Source organism: Staurois parvus, unplaced genomic scaffold, assembly GCF_062004578.1.
Source record: "Staurois parvus isolate SC_StPar_1 unplaced genomic scaffold, SC_StPar_1.0 ptg000720l, whole genome shotgun sequence".
In the NCBI taxonomy this organism is placed as follows: domain Eukaryota; kingdom Metazoa; phylum Chordata; class Amphibia; order Anura; family Ranidae; genus Staurois; species Staurois parvus.
The window spans coordinates 1,314,565-1,335,945 of NW_028318516.1; the positions used below are offsets into that span (position 1 = coordinate 1,314,565).

Below are 21,381 nucleotides of genomic sequence, written 5' to 3' on the forward strand. Positions count from 1 at the left end.
ATATAGTGCATGGGTCAGGAGGATGTAATGTACAACATGGAGTATATAGTGCAGGGGTCAGGAGGATGTAATGTACAACATAGAGTATATAGTGCAGGGGTCAGGAGAATGTAATGTACAGCATAGAGTATATAGTGCAGGGGTCAGGAGTATGTAATGTACAGCATAGAGTATATAGTGCAAGGGTCAGGAGTATGTAATGTACAACATAGAGTATATAGTGCAGGGGTCAGGAGTATGTAATGTACAACAGAGTATATAGTGCAGGGGTCAGGAGTATGTAATGTACAACATAGAGTATATAGTGCATGGGTCAGGAGGATGTAATGTACAACATGGAGTATATAGTGCAGGGGTCAGGAGGATGTAATGTACAACATAGAGTATATAGTGCAGGGGTCAGGAGAATGTAATGTACAGCATAGAGTATATAGTGCAGGGGTCAGGAGTATGTAATGTACAGCATAGAGTATATAGTGCAAGGGTCAGGAGTATGTAATGTACAGCATAGAGTATATAGTGCAGGGGTCAGGAGTATGTAATGTACAACATGGAGTATATAGTGCAGGGGTCAGGAGTATGTAATGTACAACATAGAGTATATAGTGCAGGGGTCAGGAGTATGTAATGTACAACATAGAGTATATAGTGCAGGGGTCAGGGGGATGTAATGTACAACACAGAGTATATAGTGTAGGGGTCAGGAGTATGGAATGTACAACAGAGTATATAGTGCAGGGGTCAGGAGTATGGAATGTACAACAGAGTATATAGTGCAGGGGTCAGGAGTATGTAATGTACAACATAGAGTATATAGTGCAGGGGTCAGGAGTATGGAATGTACAACATAGAGTATATAGTGCAGGGGTCAGGAGTATGGAATGTACAATATAAATTATACAGTATAAGGGTCAGGACTCATAATATTGTATTCAGTAATCAGTGGAAGATTAAATGTTTACTGTAGACAAGTTGCAGAGATCCCACACCGCTGCCTCCCATCTCCTGAGTCTGCACTCAGTGACTTGGGTCTGAGACACTACAGACATATCCCTCCACCCGGCACAGCCAGCAGAACACAGAGCAAGGAACCCTGGGAGAAATGTACTGTCAGAGATCTTACTAGATCTGGACATGAGGAAGGACACCCAAGACACACACCCCAGGTGCCTAGGTCTAGTATCGCTTGTGCTGAAAAACATTTTTCTGCCAGCTGAACCCCAGAACCTCCATAAATCCAGTCTAGATACATAAATTGTGTCTGCAGCACAGAGAAGGAAGATTATCCGAGAGAAATCCAGGAATACAGGACAGGGAACACAGCTCAGGAAAGTGACCAGGGGATTACAGGCTGATATCACCCAGTCCCCGCCCTACTCTGGACCAATCAGTGAGCAGTATGGGTGGAGGAATGGATTTAGTGTTCATGACCCACCTGTGCTGATCTCTGTAGGAGTGTCCTCCTCTATAAATGTCCCCGTTATTCCATCCTCCTCCATAGACTGCTGATCATCCCTCACATACGCCTCTTCTTCTTCTGCTTTCACCTCAAATTCTATATCGATTGGATCTCCACTCTAAATCAAGGAAATGAGAGAAAATATCATCTGTAAAATGTAAGATTTATGATTGTGACATCACACACAAAATCCATTGTCTCCACAAGTCCATGTTCTAGATGCTCCATCCCACCAACCTTGCAATGGGGAGGGATGGTGTGACCTTCCTGTGTGGAATCCCGGGAATACAGAGGACGGGGACATCTCTCTGGTGGGTTCCCATGACTGGATCCATCTGTAGGAAACACACACACTGACTGAATCCATTGTTTCTATGTGTTTATCAGATGATGGGGGATCTAGGTGGATCCTCCGTACTGCTCTCTCCTTTACAATAAAGTCTCCTCTTACCCGGTGATGTGAGGGGCGGCTGATTGTCCATCATGACGTCCTTGTAGAGATCCTTGTGTCCTTCTAAATACTCCCACTCCTCCATGGAGAAATAGACAGTGACACCCTGACACCTTATAGGAACCTGACACACACAATGATACAGTCACCATCCAGACACATCCCTTGTCTGTTACTGGAGAATGTCCCAGAATTCCCGGCACCGCTCACCTCTCCTGTCAGCAGCTCCATCATCTTCTTGGTGACTTCTAGAATCTTCCGTGTCTTCTGTCTTGTAGGGATCAGGGATGGAGGTGGGGGGATGGTGATGGGATTCTGGATTCTCGAGGATCTTGTGGTCATACGATGAGATCTCCTTCTGGTGTCATTGTCGGTAGATTTCTTCATGACTCCTGTACAGTTCTGTGTGATACAAAGATAAATCTCACTCTCCCATAATCCCTCACTTCTATGGTCAGCTCTAGATTTATTCTCCAGGGATTGGCCACAATGTGCCGACTCAGCAAAGGACAGACATCTCCATCCAATGATATGATGACAATGGGGTCAGATTTATAGCTCCTTCTAGAAGTCATATAATAGAGTCACTAATGGTTTACTAGTAAGGCTCACTGACCCACCAGGAAATGTCACCCATGGATTTAGTGGTCAGTGGGCGTGGCATGCTGGTAATCATGGGTCTCTCTGATTGGACGAAAGCTGAGATTGTTCTCTTCTATAACCAATGCCGCCATCTTGTGCTATAACCAAATCTCATAGAGTCCGGACACTTTATGTATTCATAGTACTTGTGTGGATGTTGTTATTGATTACAGATCATCAGAAGACTTCAAGTGACTCTGAATACCCCCCAGTGTACAGCCCAGTCAGATTTAACCCCTTCATTACACTCACCTCTCCAGTCAGCAGGCTGAGGATCTCCAGGGTGAGCTTCAATATCGTCTCATTCCGGGGAAATTCCTTCCTTACAATCTTCACAAAACCCAAAGTCTGCTGATTGTCCATCATGACGTCCTTGTAGAGATCCTTGTGTCCTTCTAAATACTCCCACTCCTCCATGGAGAAATAGACAGTGACACCCTGACACCTTATAGGAACCTGACACACACAATGATACAGTCACCATCCAGACACATCCCTTGTCTGTTACTGGAGAATGTCCCAGAATTCCTGGCACCGCTCACCTCTCCTGTCAGCTGATGGACCATCATGGTGGTCAGTTCCAGAATCTTCTGCTCTTTCTCCCTCTCAGGTATCAGAGAATGAGATGGAGGCACCATGGTGAGGCTCTGGGTTCTGCTCCATCCTCCTGAGATTGGCTCCCCACTAGACTTCTTCTTTACAACATAATCCTACAGATCAGGAGAAAAATAAAACAATATCAACCACCTGACATCATCTAAATGTGTGCAAAAATAAAATGGTCTATTGACCAGAATAGACAAGAGTGATGTCATGTGAACTCCCAGAATCCTCCTCACCTCTCCGGTCAGGTCTGTGTTTTATTAATAGAGATGACAGTGATGTCATGTGACCTCCCAGAATCCACCTCACCTCTCCGGTCAGGTCTGTGTTTTATTAATAGAGATGAGAGTGATGTCATGTGACCTCCCAGAATCCTCCTCACCTCTCCGATCAGGTCTGTGTGTTATTAATAGAGATGAGAGTGATGTCATGTGACCTCCCAGAATCCTCCTCACCTCTCCGGTCAGGTCTGTGTGTTATTAATAGAGATGAGAGTGATGTCATGTGACCTCGCAGAATCCTCCTCACCTCTCCGGTCAGCAGGTAGATGATCTCCAGGGTGAGGTTTAGTATCTTCTCAGTCATGTGACTCCGGTCCTCCTCCATCCTCATTGGTGCCATCATGTGATCTATACAGGTCTCCTTGTAGACGGATAACTTTGGGAAATGAAAGTAAGAATGATTTGGATGGTATTGGTCACACAATAATAGGATGTGGATGTGAGGGGGGAATAGGAGGGTTGCTGGACATTGAAGAACTACTCCCCCCATGGGAAGACATTTTGTTTGGACTGTTTAGTGTTTACTACAATTTTGGGGTCCGGGGCCCCTTTTCTCTGTTGGGTTTGTTTGGTCTCTGAACTGGTTTTGATGAGTTTTAGATCTGCAGACAAGGAATGATAAATCTGATCCTTCCTATGACTAGTTTGCTCTGAGGCAGTGCTGTGAGGTCAATGTCGGCTCATCATGCAGGGATGGTCACTTTACATCACCCGACGCCCGGGATATGTAGTTCTGGGGGCCGGGCAAGTATTGTGTTTAATCTTTATCCCTGCTGAGGGCAAGCCGCAGGGCTCTCCTTTCAGGTGCCAGCCTCTGACACCCCGTGTGTGTGAACCTCTCCTGTACTTACTATGCTTCCCCGGCTCTGCTTGCCCATCTGTGGGCCCGGGTCAGCGGGTGCCGGAGGGTAGAGGGGACGGAGGAGAGCGGACACATTCACTCCCTTCTTGTCCTGACCCAGAAGTGATGTTATGACAGATTTCCCGACCATTGAGGCCGGCAAAGAATGTAATGCGGTGCGATGTGCTCTACATTACATCCAATGGAGTACAGGGGAACATTGGGGGTCTTTTAGACCCTGGATGTCTCAATAAAGAGAACCTGTCATCAAAAGTCATCACATAGAGGACTTTGTCCCATTAAGTAAAAATGCTTTTTTTTAATTGTAAAGAATTAAAGTTACACCCAAGTACATAACTCCTACCCCCCACCCCCACATATATGCACACCCAAACGTAAGAGCACACGCTGGAGCGCCTACACGTGATAACATTGATTGTGATACACGTTACATATCACCGGTCACACCAGAATGAGAGGATAATTCTAGGAGCAGACCTCCTCCGTACTCTATACTGATGACCTAGAAGGGGCTATAAATGTGTCCCCTATAGATAATACCGGGACTAAAGGTTGTCACCATTTCAGCACACACAACTTAAGGTTTGACATGTTGGATATCTATTTACTCGCTGCAACCTCGGCTTTTATATTTTTACACATAAATGGGTCATTTATTGCTTTTTGTGCCCTGAAATCAGCTTAAGTGTATTTTTTTAATGAAATTTGGCATTTCCTAGACTTTGTGATAATATTTTGTGACGTAAAAATTAGAACTGCCGCTATTTTATTCTCTAAAGTCTCTACTTTCAGAAAATCGATATTTTGGGGGTTTTATGTCATCTTCAGGCCTAAAATGATTTTCTAAACGTGTGCAAAAAATGGCTCTGGGCGTGAAAGGGAGAAAGGATAAGCCGGACACTCCCCTTTTCTGAGGAGCAGCCAATCAGTTCTCATTACACTGCAAGGTCTCTCCCCTCCCTGCTAGTCCCCGGGTGCAGTGCTGGAGACAGGCGGGGGAGGGGAGGAGGAGATAAACAGAACAATGTTACACATATTACACATTTAAATTGCTATAAAACTCTTTTAATTTTTTTAAAGCCCCCAACATTCCTAAAAGATCCTCAGATTTATATATATTGTTGTAAATAGGAAATAACATCTTATTACCTCCTCTGCTGCCACTTCCACCAACGTCTCCTCTATACTTCTTCCCACGTCACCTCTGATCTGGAACTTCCTGTCTGTACCTGACATCACTTCCTGTCTGTGCCTGACATCACTTCCTGTCTGTGCCTGACATCACTTCCTGTCTGTACCTGACATCACTTCCTGTCTGTCTTCCATAGAGACTTCCTATCTGCATAGAAGTTAGATCCCCACCTTGTGGAGCTCAGAGGAACTGCAGCCCCGAGATCCATCCCATAATCCCCCTTCCTGTATAATATGTACCTTACAGGGATACTACGGGAGATGAAACATTACTGAATAAAGGAAGAAGAAATAAATGTAACTCTTATGTAACCAACTGTTCAACAAACATCTCTTATTACATATAGAAAAGTCTTACAAACACAGAACACAAAATACAAATGTATAGCTAATGAGAGCGATCCCGCCAAACCTGATCCTTCTGGGGGGGACAATGCAAAAATATATATCAATCCACTCATAATGACATCATCTTCTGGGAGTGTCTGCACATCCATCCATTTCATACACATTTCATTGTCTCAGCAGATCTCCTGCAGCCTATTAGCTCCCATTTCCCTTTCTATGTCTCGGCAGATCCCCTGCAGCCTATTAGCTCCCATTTCCCTCTCTATGTCTCAGCAGATCTCCTGCAGCCTATTAGCGCCCATTTCCCTCTCTATGTCTCAGCGAATCTCCTGCAGCCTATTAGCACCCATTTCCCTCTCTATATCTCAGCAGATCTCCTGCAGCCTATTAGCTCCCATTTCCATCTCTATGTCACATATTACAACAAGCAGTCACAAAGGTAAATGTAAAATAAAAGCAGAGAGGGAGAGAAGGCTGATAAAGCAGCTCATCGATGAGAGGTACATAAGAACATACAATGTCAATACAAAACAGTGACATGGCCATCAATCACAAACGATCGGAGCAGACAGATCGGTGTCATAGGTGTCCCGTGGGTCCTGAACTGCCTCCAGCACAGGGACAGTAGCAGGGTGTAAAGCAGGTAGGTACTCCAACTTTCTCATTTCTGCTCTGACCTTCATCAGTGCCGGTAACATGGGGGACATAGAAGACAGCCAATGCATGGGAATGGTTCTCCTGGCTGCCCTCATGTAGGTGGAAAGTTTCCGTTCATATTTAGAGAGACCCTAAAAAGGTAGACCCAACAGAAAGTAAATGGGCTCAAAAGGGACAGGAGCCCGCAGAAGTCACCACAATGGGTTAAGGACCTCCCCCAAAAGGGCGCAATGGACCGGCAATCCCAAAAAATGTGGAAAAGAGTGTCAGTTTCCGTCCCACAACACCTGCAAATAGAAGAAACATTTGGATTACGATCATGGAGAACCTCAGGGGTCCGATACCAAAACATGGGGGTCTTAGAAGGATTTTCTGTATACATTACACACACAGAAGATTTAGAAGAGGCCTCCCAAATCCTACTCCATTGATCCAACCCAATATCACATTGAAGGAAACGGGACCATTTACACATATAAAGGGGAGAACCAATAGAAAAAGGGCGACATCTACAAGCAATGTATACGTAGCGGAAATGATGTCCCGGTGGTGTGGGCCTTGGATGCAGATATGCTCTAAAGGGGTAGGTTGTTCAAGAGTCAGAGAAGAGGCTTTGGAGGCAAAAATGTGTTGTATCTGTAGATAAAATACTGATGGGGTGGAATGCGAGCAGCTTTTTGAATGTCGGGAGAATTTAAGGTTGTGAATTACGGGATTGACCAAATGTCACAATTGGAATAGATAAGCCTCAGCCCAAGGATGGACTCGACCAATGGCCAGACCATCTGGGAGACTTGGATTAAAAATGATGTTGGTCAAGGGGGAACACTTAGAGCCTAGGATGAATCTAACCCTACACCTCCTCCATATAGACAACATAAACTGCATGGGTCCTAATATGAGAGGAGAGGTAGTGCGGGCTGTGACACAATAAGTCCCCCTCATTCCCTCTTTACACCAAGTCATGGCCAGACGTGCACGCCTAGGTTAGCAAGTCGCTGTGGGCGTGTGCATGTGGGTGGGATCCGTGACAACCTCTGATGACTCCTCTGTCATCCAATAAAGCTGATGGAACTCTGATGTCTTCCTTGTCCTACGATGAAGCTGATGGACCTCTGATGTCTGCCTATCCTCTGATGAAGTTGATGGACCTCTGATGACTCCCCTGTCCTCCAATAAAGCTGATGGAACTCTGATGTCTCCCTAGTCCTACGATGAAGCTGATGGACCTCTGATGTCTCCCCTGTCCTCTGATGAAGCTGATAGACCTCTGATTTCTCCTCTGTCCTCTGATAAAGCTAATGGAACTCTGATGTCTCCCCTGTCTCTAATGAAGCTGATGGACCTCTGATGTCTGCCTATCCTCTGATGAAGCTGATGGAACTCTGATGTCTCCCTTGTCCTACGATGAAGCTGATGGACCTCTGACTTCTCCTCTGTCCTCTGATAAAGCTAATGGAACTCTGATGTCTCCCCTGTCTCTAATGAAGCTGATGGACCTCTGATGTCTCCTCTGTCCTCTGATGAAGCTAATGGACCTCTGATGTCTCCCATCTCCAATGAGGCTAATGGACCTCTGATGTATGCCTATCCTACGATGAAGCTGATGGACCTCTGATGTCTCCCCTGTCCTCTGATGAAGCTGATAGACCTCTGATTTCTCCTCTGTCCTCTGATAAAGCTAATGGAACTCTGATGTCTCCCCTGTCTCTAATGAAGCTGATGGACCTCTGATGTCTGCCTATCCTCTGATGAAGCTGATGGAACTCTGATGTCTCCCTAGTCCTACGATGAAGCTGATGGACCTCTGACTTCTCCTCTGTCCTCTGATAAAGCTAATGGAACTCTGATGTCTCCCCTGTCTCTAATGAAGCTGATGGACCTCTGATGTCTCCTCTGTCCTCTGATGAAGCTAATGGACCTCTGATGTCTCCCATCTCCAATGAGGCTAATGGACCTCTGATGTCTCCCCATTCTCAGATGAAGCTGATGGACCTCTGATGTCTCTCCTGTCATATGATGGACCTCTGACGTCTCCCCATCCTCTGATATCCACCAGTCAATGTTCACTGAAGGAAGGGGGATCCAGGAGTGAACATTCACTGAAAGAAGGGGAGATCCAGGAGCGAATGCTCACTCCAGGAGGGAGAAATCCAGGAGTTAATGTTCACCATGGGAAGTGGAAATCCAGGAGTAAATGTTCAATGAAGGAAGTGGGATTCCAGGAGAGAATGTTCACTAATCTCCCACCCCTCTAACTGGCATCACCCCCTGTGTCAATCCTAGGTGTGCTAATGGGCCCATGGCATAGGTGTGTGGGGGGACCTACCTTTACCAGGGTGTGTGGGGAAAACCCCCATTGCTGGGCTATGCAGGGGGACCTACCATTACTTATGTGTATGGAGGAATCCATCATAACCTGGGTGTGTGCGAGAGGGCTCACCATTACCAGGGTGTGTACACGGGGGGGCACCATTGCTGGGGTGTGTGGGGGAACCCACCATTACAATGGAGTTCGGGGGAGCCAACCATTACTGGGGTATATGGGGGACCCACCATTTGTTAATAAGATAACACCGTGTTATCATTAGTTCATTTTGAAGTGGAGTTCCCCTTCATCTTCATTCTTCTCCTAATGCTGGATGAGGGTCTGGTATGGATATTAAAGGGGAACCCCACACTTATTTAGTTTTGAAGCAGAGTTTTCCTTTATATTGTTAGACCTCACAGTTGAGCTGAACTTTTACTGCCCCCTATATCTGCAGAGGCAGTGGGCAGTGTCTACACATATCCCAGTAGTGATGGTTGTCTTCGCAGTCACAGCAGGAATTATCCCCAAGATGTCACTTTTGATGGGTGTAGCTCCTGCTGAATGTGACCCATTGAAGTGAATGAGGCTGTTCTTTGACCCCAACAAGTGGACTCAATGCATGTGACTCACAAACTGCACCAAAAACACAAGGCAGGTGCATTTTTGAAGTGGTTTGCCATGTTTTCCATTGATTTCAATGGGGAGGTGCATTTTTTGTGTGGCTTTTTTTTTACCACACCAAACCTGCACTAAAAATGTGACAAACAGGACTTTGAAAAATGCAGCGGCCCCGCATCGGCTGAGTGTAAATAGGAATCTGGGAGGGAAATGTAATTTGTTGGCAATTTAAAACTCTTCTCTAGATCTGTAAATGTCAGGGACGTGCGATGATTGACACCCCCTTACCCAGGTAATGGGGACCTGTAATCTGACAGATTCACACAGGAATTGTTCATTGCTGAAGGAGCCCCGAGAAACCTTTGGAGGACCCCTGGCTGAGAAAGGCTGGACTAGGTAGTCATATATTTCTGTCCCCCTTGGTGGGAGTGGAGGTGACCCCTCTATCAGTGTAGCGATCCCCCCAAAGGGGGTAAGTTTGTTCACTCCAGCACTCTGCCTCCCAACCCCAAGAACTGTCTCAGCCCCAACTGACACCCCTGACAATAGTGAAGTACAAGGACCAATGAAAAGCACACACGGTATAATAAACACAGAGATCAGCTTTACTGTAAGACCTCTATGGGAAGTAATAAACATGAACAACAGGTATACGTTCGGTGAATCCAGAGAACAGCAAATCCTGAGACCGGAAGCAATATAACTCACTTTTACACTCAGGCTGCTTTCAGGGGATTCCAACCGTGAATAACCCCAAGAGCAGAGGAAACACTTACATGGCGCCCTCAAAGTGGGTCTAAACCCCTTTACATAAACTCAGCTCTATGATGTCCAAGCAGGAGGAGAGCAGAAGGATGACTCTCTGTGGTGTCAGACTTCTCCCTTCTAACCCCCGACACCACAAGCCCAATAGGCAAACACTGCGCCCAACTGATGCTTCATAGCTACTGTCCAAGGTAGAGCTATTCCCTCCCACACCATGCAATATAGAGGCCTGAATACGCATGCGCGTGCCCGTATGGCACCAGTAACTTCAGTCTCTTGGTAACAGGATGAATGTTGGGGTCTTCAGCGAGACACTTTCATTGGTGCACTTACACTCCTATGGTAAAGTATCATTGTAATCCCGTGGCAGGATTTGTATAGCAAAGCAAACACTGTGTCTGTATAGCAGGACCATCTACACAACCCAGTGCCTGGTGAGTATGGGAGAAGTGTCATGTCTCTGTGTGCCGTGTTCCTGTCATCTGCCAGGGGGCAAAATCCCTCTCACCAGATCCTGGGACTAAGGCCCAAACCATGGTCCTGGAAATGAGCGGCTCCTGTGGTCACCTCACGATGAGCCCTTCACACTGTCGGTGTAGGCACTGTACTGTAGGCCACATCTCTCAGGTTGGATGTTCCCTGACTGATGCAGATACCTAAACATGGAGTGAACTGACCCTGAGCACTTCTCTGCCAGGTCCAGACTGTCTCCTGCCACATGCAGACTGCCTCCCCTCAGGAAAAACAAGATGGAGTCCTTCACTCTGCTCTCACTAAGCATGCTGGTCTCTGTAGTTCCATCCCTCATATCAGCCTATCAGGCCATTTCTGTTAAAGACTGCATATTCCACAATGCTTTGCAGCTGCACCTCCTGCTTGAGAAAGTCCCTGTCATTGGCTCCTTTAATACCTCTTCTGATTGGCTCTCTCTGTATTACAGTCTGAGAGGAGAAGGGAGGGGCTGAAATCCCTGACTGCCTTGTGTGTATCCAGTGCAAGTGTCAGATTTCACAGGAGATGCCAGTCAGCAGGTTACAGCAGTCACAGATAGGAGTCATTTCCTCCCCTACACAAGGATCTACAGTCCATACACACCCAGCACAAGGCCGGGGTCACACTACCAGACGCTTCTCGGGGCTGCAGTTCCTCTGAGCTCCACAAGGTGGGCATCTCACTTCTACCCAGACAGGAAGTCTCTATGGAAGACAGGAAGTGATGTCAGGTACAGACAGGAAGTAATGTCAGGTACAGACAGGAAGTGATGTCAGGTACAGACAGGAAGTAGAGAGGAGACGTGGCTGGAAGTGGCAGCAGAGGAGGTAATAAGATGTTATGTTCTATTTACACCCAGTAACCCCCCGTCATGTCTGTCCTCTTCCTCCATGGTCACGTCCGTCCTCTTCCTCCATGGTCACGTCCGTCCTCTTCCTCCATAGTCATGTCCGTCCTCTTCCTCCATAGTCATGTCTGTCCTCTTCCTCCAAACTCATGTCCGTCCTCTTCCTCCATGGTCACGTCCGTCCTCTTCCTCCATAGTCACGTCCGTCCTCTTCCTCCATAGTCACGTCCGTCCTCTTCCTCCATAGTCAGGTCCGTCCTCTTCCTCCATAGTCACGTCCGTCCTCTTCCTCCATCATCATGTCCGTCCTCTTCCTCCATAGTCACATCCGTCCTCTTCCTCCATAGTCAGGTCCGTCCTCTTCCTCCATAGTCACTGTGACGTCTTTTATCTCCAGCAGATGATGATACACACATATATAGTGTGGGAACCCAGATTAACCCCTTCAGGGGCAGAACATTCCCCCACTTCCGGGGCCGGAACATTCTCCTCATTGTGGAGCTGTGTCACCTTTCCCACCAATCACTTTCTTACCTCATCAGTCTATATCAAAGGATTATACCACTTTTATAAGTGGTGGGGGATGGAGAATCCTATGACATCACACTGACCTCACAGCCCCTCCTCCCAATGTCCCTCCATCCAAAGTCAGAGAATCATATGACATCACACTGACCTCACAGCTCCTCCCCCAATGTCCCTCCATCCAGAGTCGGAGAATCCTATGACATCACACTGACCTCACGGCCCCTCCTCCCAATGTCCCTCCATCCAGAGTCAGAGAATCCTTTGACATCACACTGACCTCACAGCCCCTCCTCCCAATGTCCCTCCATCCAGAGTCAGAGAATCCTATGACATCACAATGACCTCACAGCTCCTCTTCCCAATGTCCTTCCATCCAGAGTCAGAGGATCCTATGACATCACACAGTCCTCACAGCTCCTCCTCCCAATGTCCCTCCATCCAGAGTCAGAGAATCCTATGACATCACACTGACCTCACAGCCCCTCCTCTCAATGTCCCTCCATCCAGAGTCAGAGAATCCTATGACCTCACACTGACCTCACAGCTCCTCCTCCCAATGTCCCTCCATCCAGAGTCAGAGAATCCTATGACCTCACACTGACCTCACAGCTCCTCCTCCCAATGTCCCTCCATCCAGAGTCAGAGAATAAAATGACATCACAGCTCCTCCTCGCAATGTCCCTTCATTTGGCTCCTTTCTTTTTATTCTATGGTGTTAGGATGTGGGATGTGGCATCCTCATAAGCAAAAAAACTGTTGGTCCTGCGTTGTATGTAATGACATCAGAATGCTGCAACAAGCCTATACCCTGCGTAGTGTGGGGGTCCTGTGGGGGGGAATTATACCTCAGCCTGAAGAGGGGCTTTAATAAAATGGAGACCTGAATGGAGAGGTGAGGAGGATTCTGGGAATATCATTTGATGTGACTCTTTGTGTTCAGATGTAGAGTTTTCCTCCTGTGAAGTCTGGAGATCATATGACATCACATTGCCTCCACCTCCCTCCCTGATAGAAGAGAGAAAGAAGAAGATTCTAGAAGTCACCAGAGAGATCACTGAGCTGCTGACAGGAGAGGTGAGCGGTGCCGGGAATTCTGGGACATTCTCCAGTAACAGACAAGGGATGTGTCTGGATGGTGACTGTATCATTGTGTGTGTCAGGTTCCTATAAGGTGTCAGGGTGTCACTGTCTATTTCTCCATGGAGGAGTGGGAGTATTTAGAAGGACACAAGGATCTCTACAAGGACGTCATGATGGACAATCAGCCGCCCCTCACATCACCGGGTAAGAGGAGACTTTATTGTAAAGGAGAGAGCAGTACGGAGGATCCACCTAGATCCCCCATCATCTGATAAACACATAGAAACAATGGATTCAGTCAGTGTGTGTGTTTCCTACAGATGGATCCAGTCATGGGAACCCACCAGAGAGATGTCCCCGTCCTCTGTATTCCCGGGATTCCACACAGGAAGGTCACACCATCCCTCACCATCATCAGGTAGATGATGACAATTATTGGTAGTTGTGATTTATACACAGCATGTTTGTTACAATGAATGTTTTATTATATCTTTCAGAGTGGAATCCTCGGGGATGATAATATTGATGGTAAAGAAGAGTATAAAGAGGAGGATGAGGAGTATGGAGTGATGGAGGAGTTTTCAGAAGGACACAAGGATATGATGGAGCCACCTAATACCAGGAACCCACCAGAGAGATGTCCCCGTCCTCTGTATTCCCGGGATTTCACACAGGAAGGTCACACCATCCCTCACCATCATCAGGTAGATGAGGAACAATCACTGATAGTATCATTAGGATCTGTACATTATCTGCATTGTTACCATTGATGGGTTTTGTATTATGCATTCAGAGTGGAATCCTCGGGGATGAGAATATTGTTGTTAAAGAAGAGTATAAAGAGGAGGATGAGGAGTATGGAGTGATGGAGGAGTCAGAGTTTTCTAAAAAACACAAAGATCTGTACCTGGACCTCATGGAGTCATCCAGCTACAGAAGCCGACCAGAGAGATGTCCCCGTCCTTTGTATTCCCGGGATTCCACACAGGAAGGTCACACCATCCCTCACCATCATCAGGTAGATGATTGACAATTATTGGTAGTTGTGATTTATACACAGCATGATTGTTACAATGAATGTTTTATTATATCTTTCAGAGTGGAAACCTCGGGGATGATAATATTGATGTTAAAGAAGAGTATAAAGAGGAGGATGAGGAGTATGGAGTGATGGAGGAGTTTTCAGAAGGACACAAGGATATCATGGAGCCACCTGTAGCAATTGTACGTACAGAGATGGACGCGGTCATCCATCTTGCAAAAGATCTTACATCTTGTATCATTCTCTTTCCCTCCAATCCCCCTCCCTCAGGAATGTGGTATGTATGTATGCTGAGATCACAAGGCTTCAGGCACAGCTGGATATCTTCATGGTTATAAACCCCAATTAGCCTGGGCCCAGTATGTCTGTGAGACTCTTGCTTGGAGAGGATCATAATGCTATAAACCAGTCCTTCACTGGACATGAAAGACATTCCGAGATAGCCGTAAAAAATACATCCCATTTAAACCCACTTTTCCATATAATTTCATATCTTAAGATAGGAAATACTTACAATGAAACAAAGCATATATTCCGAAAGGTCACTTTAATACAAGTCACCTGATACCTTACACCCCTAGTTAAAGTCTACAGGAGTGTAGAAAGCCATATAGTTCTATTTGAAATAGTAAGATATTGTCAGGCACCGCACGGCAGAATCTCTAGTGAACCAATAATGGGATTCCCCAGGACGTGGAGTCTAAGTCCTAGTCTTCCTTTTCACCAGAGCCCCTGATGGTGGGGATGGACTTGGTGCAAGACTGAAACCTGATCGCGACCCTGAGTGTACCCAACTGTGGTAGAGGGGTCAAGCCAAGGGTACGTGCCAGGGGTGAGCCTGATGTGAAGAGGCTGACAAGTCCAGGTCCCGAGCAGGATGGATGGATGACAGTCAGGAATGAGCGTAGTCAGACTAGCCGGGTTGGTAACGGTGGGGGCAGGTAGGTACTAAGCAGTAGACAGAGAGCAGCCGGGTCACGAGCCAAGGTTCAGCAACAGGAGGTCCAATAGTAATATAGCAACAGGCAGGAGCGTAGTCAGGGACAAGCCGGGGTCAGAGCAGGAGAAGGTCAACACAAATCAGGACAAGCAGGATCGGCAACAGGAACACACTTCAGAACATGGGTACAGGACCTAGACCTTGCAGCAACCTAGTCACCGCCTGGCTCGTTTAAATAGTGCGCCCTGCACCGTCATTGATGCCAGGCACGTGCCCAAGTGCGCATGCGTGGCTGCAATTGCTGACGCCCAGGTCCTATTGCCTGCACATTAGTGCGCCTAGGCAATCTGTGCATGCGCAGACCTGTGCGCCGCGGCGAGACCCGCAGTCCCTGACAGATATTGCATATTTGATGTCTGGACGTTCAGGATATCATTCTGCATATTAATCTACTAGTGGCTAGGCTGCTACATGTACCTAGGGAAGGTTATTGACCATGGTATAACTTGGGAGGGATTTGGTCATAGCCTGAGCTCCCTGCCTAAACACCCCTCCCCAAATGAGGCGATTGGTTCTCTGCTGTAAGGAGACACCCTGCTGGGTTTCTAGAAAAGAGGTTGTCAGGCTTGGAGCAGAAAGTTGAAGAAATCTCCCTTTTTAACATCGTGAACCAACTTGGAAGAAAAGGCACCCTTTTGTTCAGGACACTTGATCTGCTTAAACCAAGGCTGACGGCAAGTATTCTACCTCTCTATACTTCTTTCTGTTATCTCTCTGCTGTGCTATTGCTCTCTGTATTTATATATATATATATATATATATATATATATATATATAGGCTACATCTTTTTCTGTAAATACTGTTATTGCACCCTTTTGACCTTTTTAGTAGTAAACCCCTTTGTTGATCTGCTTAGACCAAGGCTGACGGCAAGTATTCTACCTCTAAACTTCTTTCTGTTATCTCTCTTCTGTGTTATTGCTCTCTGTATTTATATTGGCTACATCTTTTTCTGTAAATATTTTTATTGCACCATTTTGACCTTTTTAGTAATAAATCCTATTATCTGAAAAGTGTTGAACTGTTTCCAAAGCTCTTTAATGCAAACTAAGAATCTCTGTCAGGGCTCCCGGTAAGACCAGAGATGTGTGAACTGACACAGGGAAACGCAGGCTCAAGTATGGTGTAAACAATATAATTTATTAAGGGTTATACACAAATATAAACGCAAAATATAACAAAACCAAACCTCCAACTGATAACGGAATGTACACAGACAAGAGCAGTCAGGGCTGGTGAGGTGGAGTGGTCAGGCAGGCTGGGTCAGAAACCATCGGGCAGACAAGACACATAGGAGCAGGCAGAGCGTAGACAGACGGGCCGGGTTAGGAACAATCATGCAGGCAAGGTACCAAAGGAGCAGGCTGGAGAGTGGTCAGGAATAGCCGGGGTCAGGACAGGCAGAGTTCATTCAGAGTCAGGATCAAAGCAGAATCAGGAATCAGGCAGGAAGCAGACAGGATGCAGGTACAGGGGCTCATGGGAAACATACACCAAGGCACTGACTGCAGGTCTGGCCATTCCTTAAATACACCTCCTGCAATCAGCCTCTGGTTGCTGAGAGCACCCGCTGGCCAGCCCTGGTACTGCAGCCCACACGGCAGATGAGTCCCACCACTAATGGCGAGTCCATTCCTGACAATCTCTGTCTCTGAAGAGCTCTACTGTGTGTTTTTAAACTTCTATATACATCTGCCTGCGGTGACAGTGTGTATACAGACGATTATTCAAACATCATAGTGTTATTGCTAATATTGGCGAGTTTCCTCTTTCTCTGTATAAAAAAGTGGTGGTGGCAGTGTGAAGGGTTAATTGCGTAATTAACCTGACCCAGTAACAATCGCTCTCAGGCTGAAGGTACATAGATTGTGGTCCATTAGCTAGAAAATCTTTGTGCAGGGTGCAGCTGGGCGTGGCATTGTTACGCACGTGGCAGCGCAGTTTTAGATTGGCTAGTCCTTCGCTCACAAGTTGGTGAGAAGGGCTGGGGTTCTGACGCCGCGACTGTCACATATTGGCTGGCAGCATACGTGGGATAGTTTGCAGTAGAGCTTCAGTGCATTGTTATGAATTGGCTCTGCACTGAAGGATTGTAACCTTTGTGGAAACAGTCCTAAGAGACAAGCGGTGCATATTTTATATACAGTGGGGATCGAAAGTTTGGGCACCCCAGCTAAAAATTTGTATTAATGTGCATAAAGAAGCCAAGGAAAGATGGAAAAATCTCCAAAAGGCATCAAATTACAGATTAGACATTCTTATAATATGTCAACAAAAGTTAGATTTTATTTCCATCATTTACACTTTCAAAATAACAGAAAACAAAAAAATGGCGTCTGCAAAAGTTTGGGCACCCTGCAGAATTTATAGCATGCACTGCCCCCTTTGCTGAGACCTGCCAGTGTCATGGATTGTTCTCAATCATGGTCTGGGAAGACCAGGTGATGTCAATCTCAAAGGTTTTAAATGCCCAGACTCATCTGAGCTTGCCCCAACAATCAGCACCATGGGATCTTCTAAGCAGTTGTCTAGAAAACTGAAACTGAAAATAGTTGACGCTCACAAAGCTGGAGAAGGCTATAAGAAGATAGCAAAGCTTTTTCAAATGTCAATATCCTCTGTTCGGAATGTAATTAGGAAATGGCAGTCATCAGGAACAGTGGAAGTTAAAGCAAGTTCTGGAAGACCAAAAAAAATATCAGACAGAACAGCTCGCAGGATTGTGAGAAAAACAATTCAAAACCCACGTTTGACTGCACGATCCCTCCAGAAAGATCTGGCAGACACTGGAGTTGTGGTACACTATTCCACTATAAAGAGATACTTGTACAAATATGGTCTTCATGGAAGAGTCATCAGAAGAAAACCTCTTCTACGTCCTCACCACAAAAATCATCGTTTGAACTTTGCAAATGAACATATAGACAAGCCTGATGCATTTTGGAAACAAGTTCTGTGGACCGATGAGGTTAAAATTGAACTTTTTGGCCGGAATGAGCAAAGGTACGTTTGGAGAAGAAGGGGCACAGAATTTAATGAAAAGAACCTCTGTCCAACTGTTAAGCATGGGGTTGGATCAATCATGCTTTGGGGTTGTGTTGCAGCCAGTGGCACAGGGAACATCTCACGAGTAGAAGGAAAAATGGATTCAATAAAATTTCAGCAAATTTTGGATGGTAACTTGATGCCATCTGTGAAAAAGCTGAAGTTAAAGAGAGGATGGCTTCTACAAATGGATAATGATCCTAAACACACCTCAAAATCCACGGGGATTACATCAAGAGGCGTAAACTGAAGGTTTTGCCATGGCCTTCACAATCTCCTGACCTCAACATAATTGAAAATCTATGGATAGACCTTAAAAGAGCAGTGCGTGACAGACAGCCCAGAAATCTCAAAGAACTGGAAGACTTTTGTAAGGAAGAATGGGCAAAGATACCTCAAACAAGAATTGAAAGACTCTTGGCTGGCTACAAAAAGCGTTTACAAGCTGTGATACTTGCCAAAGATATTAACTCTGCAGGGTGCCCAAACTTTTGCAGACGCCATTTTTTTCTGTTATTTTGAAAGTGTAAATGATGGAAATAAAATCTAACTTTTGTTGACATATTATAAGAATGTCTAATCTGTAATTTGATGCCTTTTGGAGATTTTTCCATCTTTCCTTGGCTTCTTTATGCACATTAATACAAATTTTTAGCTGGGGTGCCCAAATGTTCGATCCCCACTGTATATATAGAGAGACATATAGCAACAGCTCCTTCCTTTTTTTGCTTTCTATTCTACCTTTGCTTGCAATTATGCCTGGTGTAGCAGAATACAGGAAAATGAGCAAAAGTGCTTTAAGTACTGAATGTGCGTCACGAGGAATTGATTTTGGTGGCAAAACTCGTGAACATTTGATTCGTGGCCTACTGGAGCATGATATCCGAGCAGACCAGAACTCGGGGAACTTGAAGACGAAGGGGTTCCCACCACCTCTGATCCCAGTGGATCAGATATGGCCTCGCAGGATGGGCATACAGAGACTGACACTGGAGTATCACTGAATGTTATCTTCACACCACAGCCTGAGCAAGCCAGCACCGGAGTGCCTGTAACCAGCAGAAACTCTCCTCAGATGCAGGAAGCCATGGAATGCATCATGGGGACAGATCCTATGGCATACTTGCAGTTCCTTGAACACCAGGCAGCAGCTGAGAGAAAGGAATGCCAGGCTGAGAGAGAGGAACGCCAAGCTGAGAGAGAGGCAGTGCAGAGGGAAGCTGATTGCCAGCACGAACTGGAGATGGCTAGGCTCCAGCAGCAGTGACAGGTTCAGAACCTCGGGTCCCTAGAGCACAGGGACGCCTCTCTGGCCATGGGCACAGCAGCCAAGTTTCCAGTGATGGAAAAAGATGTTGCATTGACATGTATTTACTGTCATTTGAAAAAACTTGCTGTCAGTACCATCTGCCCCAAGCACAATGGGCTCGTTACCCAACACCAGGGCTATGAGGCAAGGCCCTGGATGTGTTTGTTGAATTGCCAGAGGGGCAGGATGACAATTATGAAGCTCTAAAAGAAGCCATCATCCAGAAGTACCGGCTGACCCCGGAAGTGTACCGCAAGTGGTTTAGGTCCTTGCAAAAGGGACCTGGGGACTCTTACACGGATGTGTTAAGTTACTTACGCACCACATTCCAGCAGTGGGCCAGAGGACTGAAATCTGACTCCTACGAGTCTCTGGAGGATCTAATGATACGAGATCAGCTACTGCATATCTGCCCGGCAGACGTCAGACAGTTTGTATTGGAGAGAGAACCCGCATCTGCCAAAGCTTCAGCCGATCTGGCCAGATAGATTTTACACCTGTGGGAAACCCGGACATCTCAGGACACAGTGTCCTGAGATGAAGAAGATGATATCACCGAGCCAACTGGCCCACAACTCTTCATCCATGCTGTTTGTCAGTGATAAACCTCGGGGAACCAGCACCAACCTACAGCCAGTCATAGTCAGCAACCGGACCGTAACTGGTTTCCATGACACTGGAGCTGAAGTCACCTTAGTCCGACCAGAGGTGATAGAGGACAAGGACATCATCCCAGAGAAGTTCCTTAACTTCACCGGAGTGGGGGGAACCCGTTCCCGCATACCCCATGCCTATGTGTTCATCGATTGGGGTGCAGGAAGGGGGATGAAGGAGGTGAGAGTCTATGATGAAATCCCCACAGCCATCCTATTGGGTGCTGATCTAGGCACTCTTATCTCCTACTATGCACTTGCTAAGAACACCCCAGATGCCCCCCTGGAACTCTCTGGACATACCAAGGTACTGTGTGCAGATGTTGGGGTAATATCTGGGCAACCTATGGATGGACAGAGGGAGGAGGTGGGGACTGGAGTGTGGTTGCAGAGTTCTCCATCACCTGGAGAAGGAGAGGAAATCCCTTTGCATGGGGAGGTAATGAACTCCTGTGTCATTATTGTTACAAACGTAACTGTTGATAATGATGATGATATTAATGATGCATTACCAATATTAGTGGTCACCCGCAGGGCTGCAAGGGTGGCTGAGGCACAGGCTGTGGTCTCAGAACAGCAGGAGGATGTCTCTGACCCCTCCCCTTGTTTTGACCCAGTGGACTCTGTCTCCATTGAGTCTCAGCAGCTGTCATTGTTTCCTACAGGACCGCTGGCTGAGACTTGTAGTTCCACCTTTGAGGCTGCACTGCAGACAGATCAGACTCTAGAGCAGCTCAGAAGTCTGGCTAATCGCCCCCCTGCAGAGAATGACAAACAAAAGGTTTACTGGGACCAAAGAAAGCTGTATAAGGAGGGCTTGCCCACCGAGAGAAGTGGGTCTGACATTGGTAGGAGACAGCTTGTTGTGCTTAATCCATTTAGGGGACAGCTGCTGAAAGTGGCTCATGAAATTCCCTTAGCAGGGCACCTGGGGATCACTAAGACCAGAGCCCGATTAGTTCACAATTTTTACCTACCATGCTCAATGACATAGCTGACTACTGTCGGTCCTGTGTTACCTGCCAGCAAGTTAGGAAGGCAGCAGATGTACACAGGGCCCCATTACTACCTCTGCCTGTGATTGATGAACCTTTTAAGAGGGTGGCAGTAGACATCGTTGGGCCTCTAGCCATCCCTAGCAGCTCAGGCAAACGTTATATCCTAACAGTGGTTGACTATGCCACCTGGTATCCCGA

General features: G+C 46.5%; 2 protein-coding genes across 2 annotated transcripts in view; one reads left to right on the forward strand and one right to left on the reverse strand.

Moving 5' to 3' along the window:
• Nucleotides 1–21,381, reverse strand: part of LOC149445473 (uncharacterized) — a gene marked incomplete at its 5' end in the record, with an annotated part of 164,533 nt that overhangs the window by 41,218 nt on the left and 101,934 nt on the right. The window lies entirely within an intron of this gene.
• LOC149445475 (uncharacterized) lies at nucleotides 8,667–20,020 on the forward strand. The gene is made up of 4 exons (XM_089653756.1): nucleotides 8,667–8,687; nucleotides 13,633–13,839; nucleotides 13,929–14,153; nucleotides 19,865–20,020. The coding sequence occupies exons 1-4, from the start codon at nucleotides 8,667–8,669 to the stop codon at nucleotides 20,018–20,020; spliced, it is 609 nt and encodes a 202-aa protein (XP_089509882.1).

Coding starts and splice junctions, on each gene's coding strand:
- LOC149445475 (XM_089653756.1), top strand. CDS start 8,667: ATGGGAAGTGGAAATCCAGGA. Junction 13,840..13,928: donor CCATCCCTCACCATCATCAG/GTAGATGAGGAA, acceptor TTATGCATTCAG/AGTGGAATCCTCGGGGATGA. Junction 14,154..19,864: donor CCATCCCTCACCATCATCAG/GTAGATGATTGA, acceptor ACCACATTCCAG/CAGTGGGCCAGAGGACTGAA.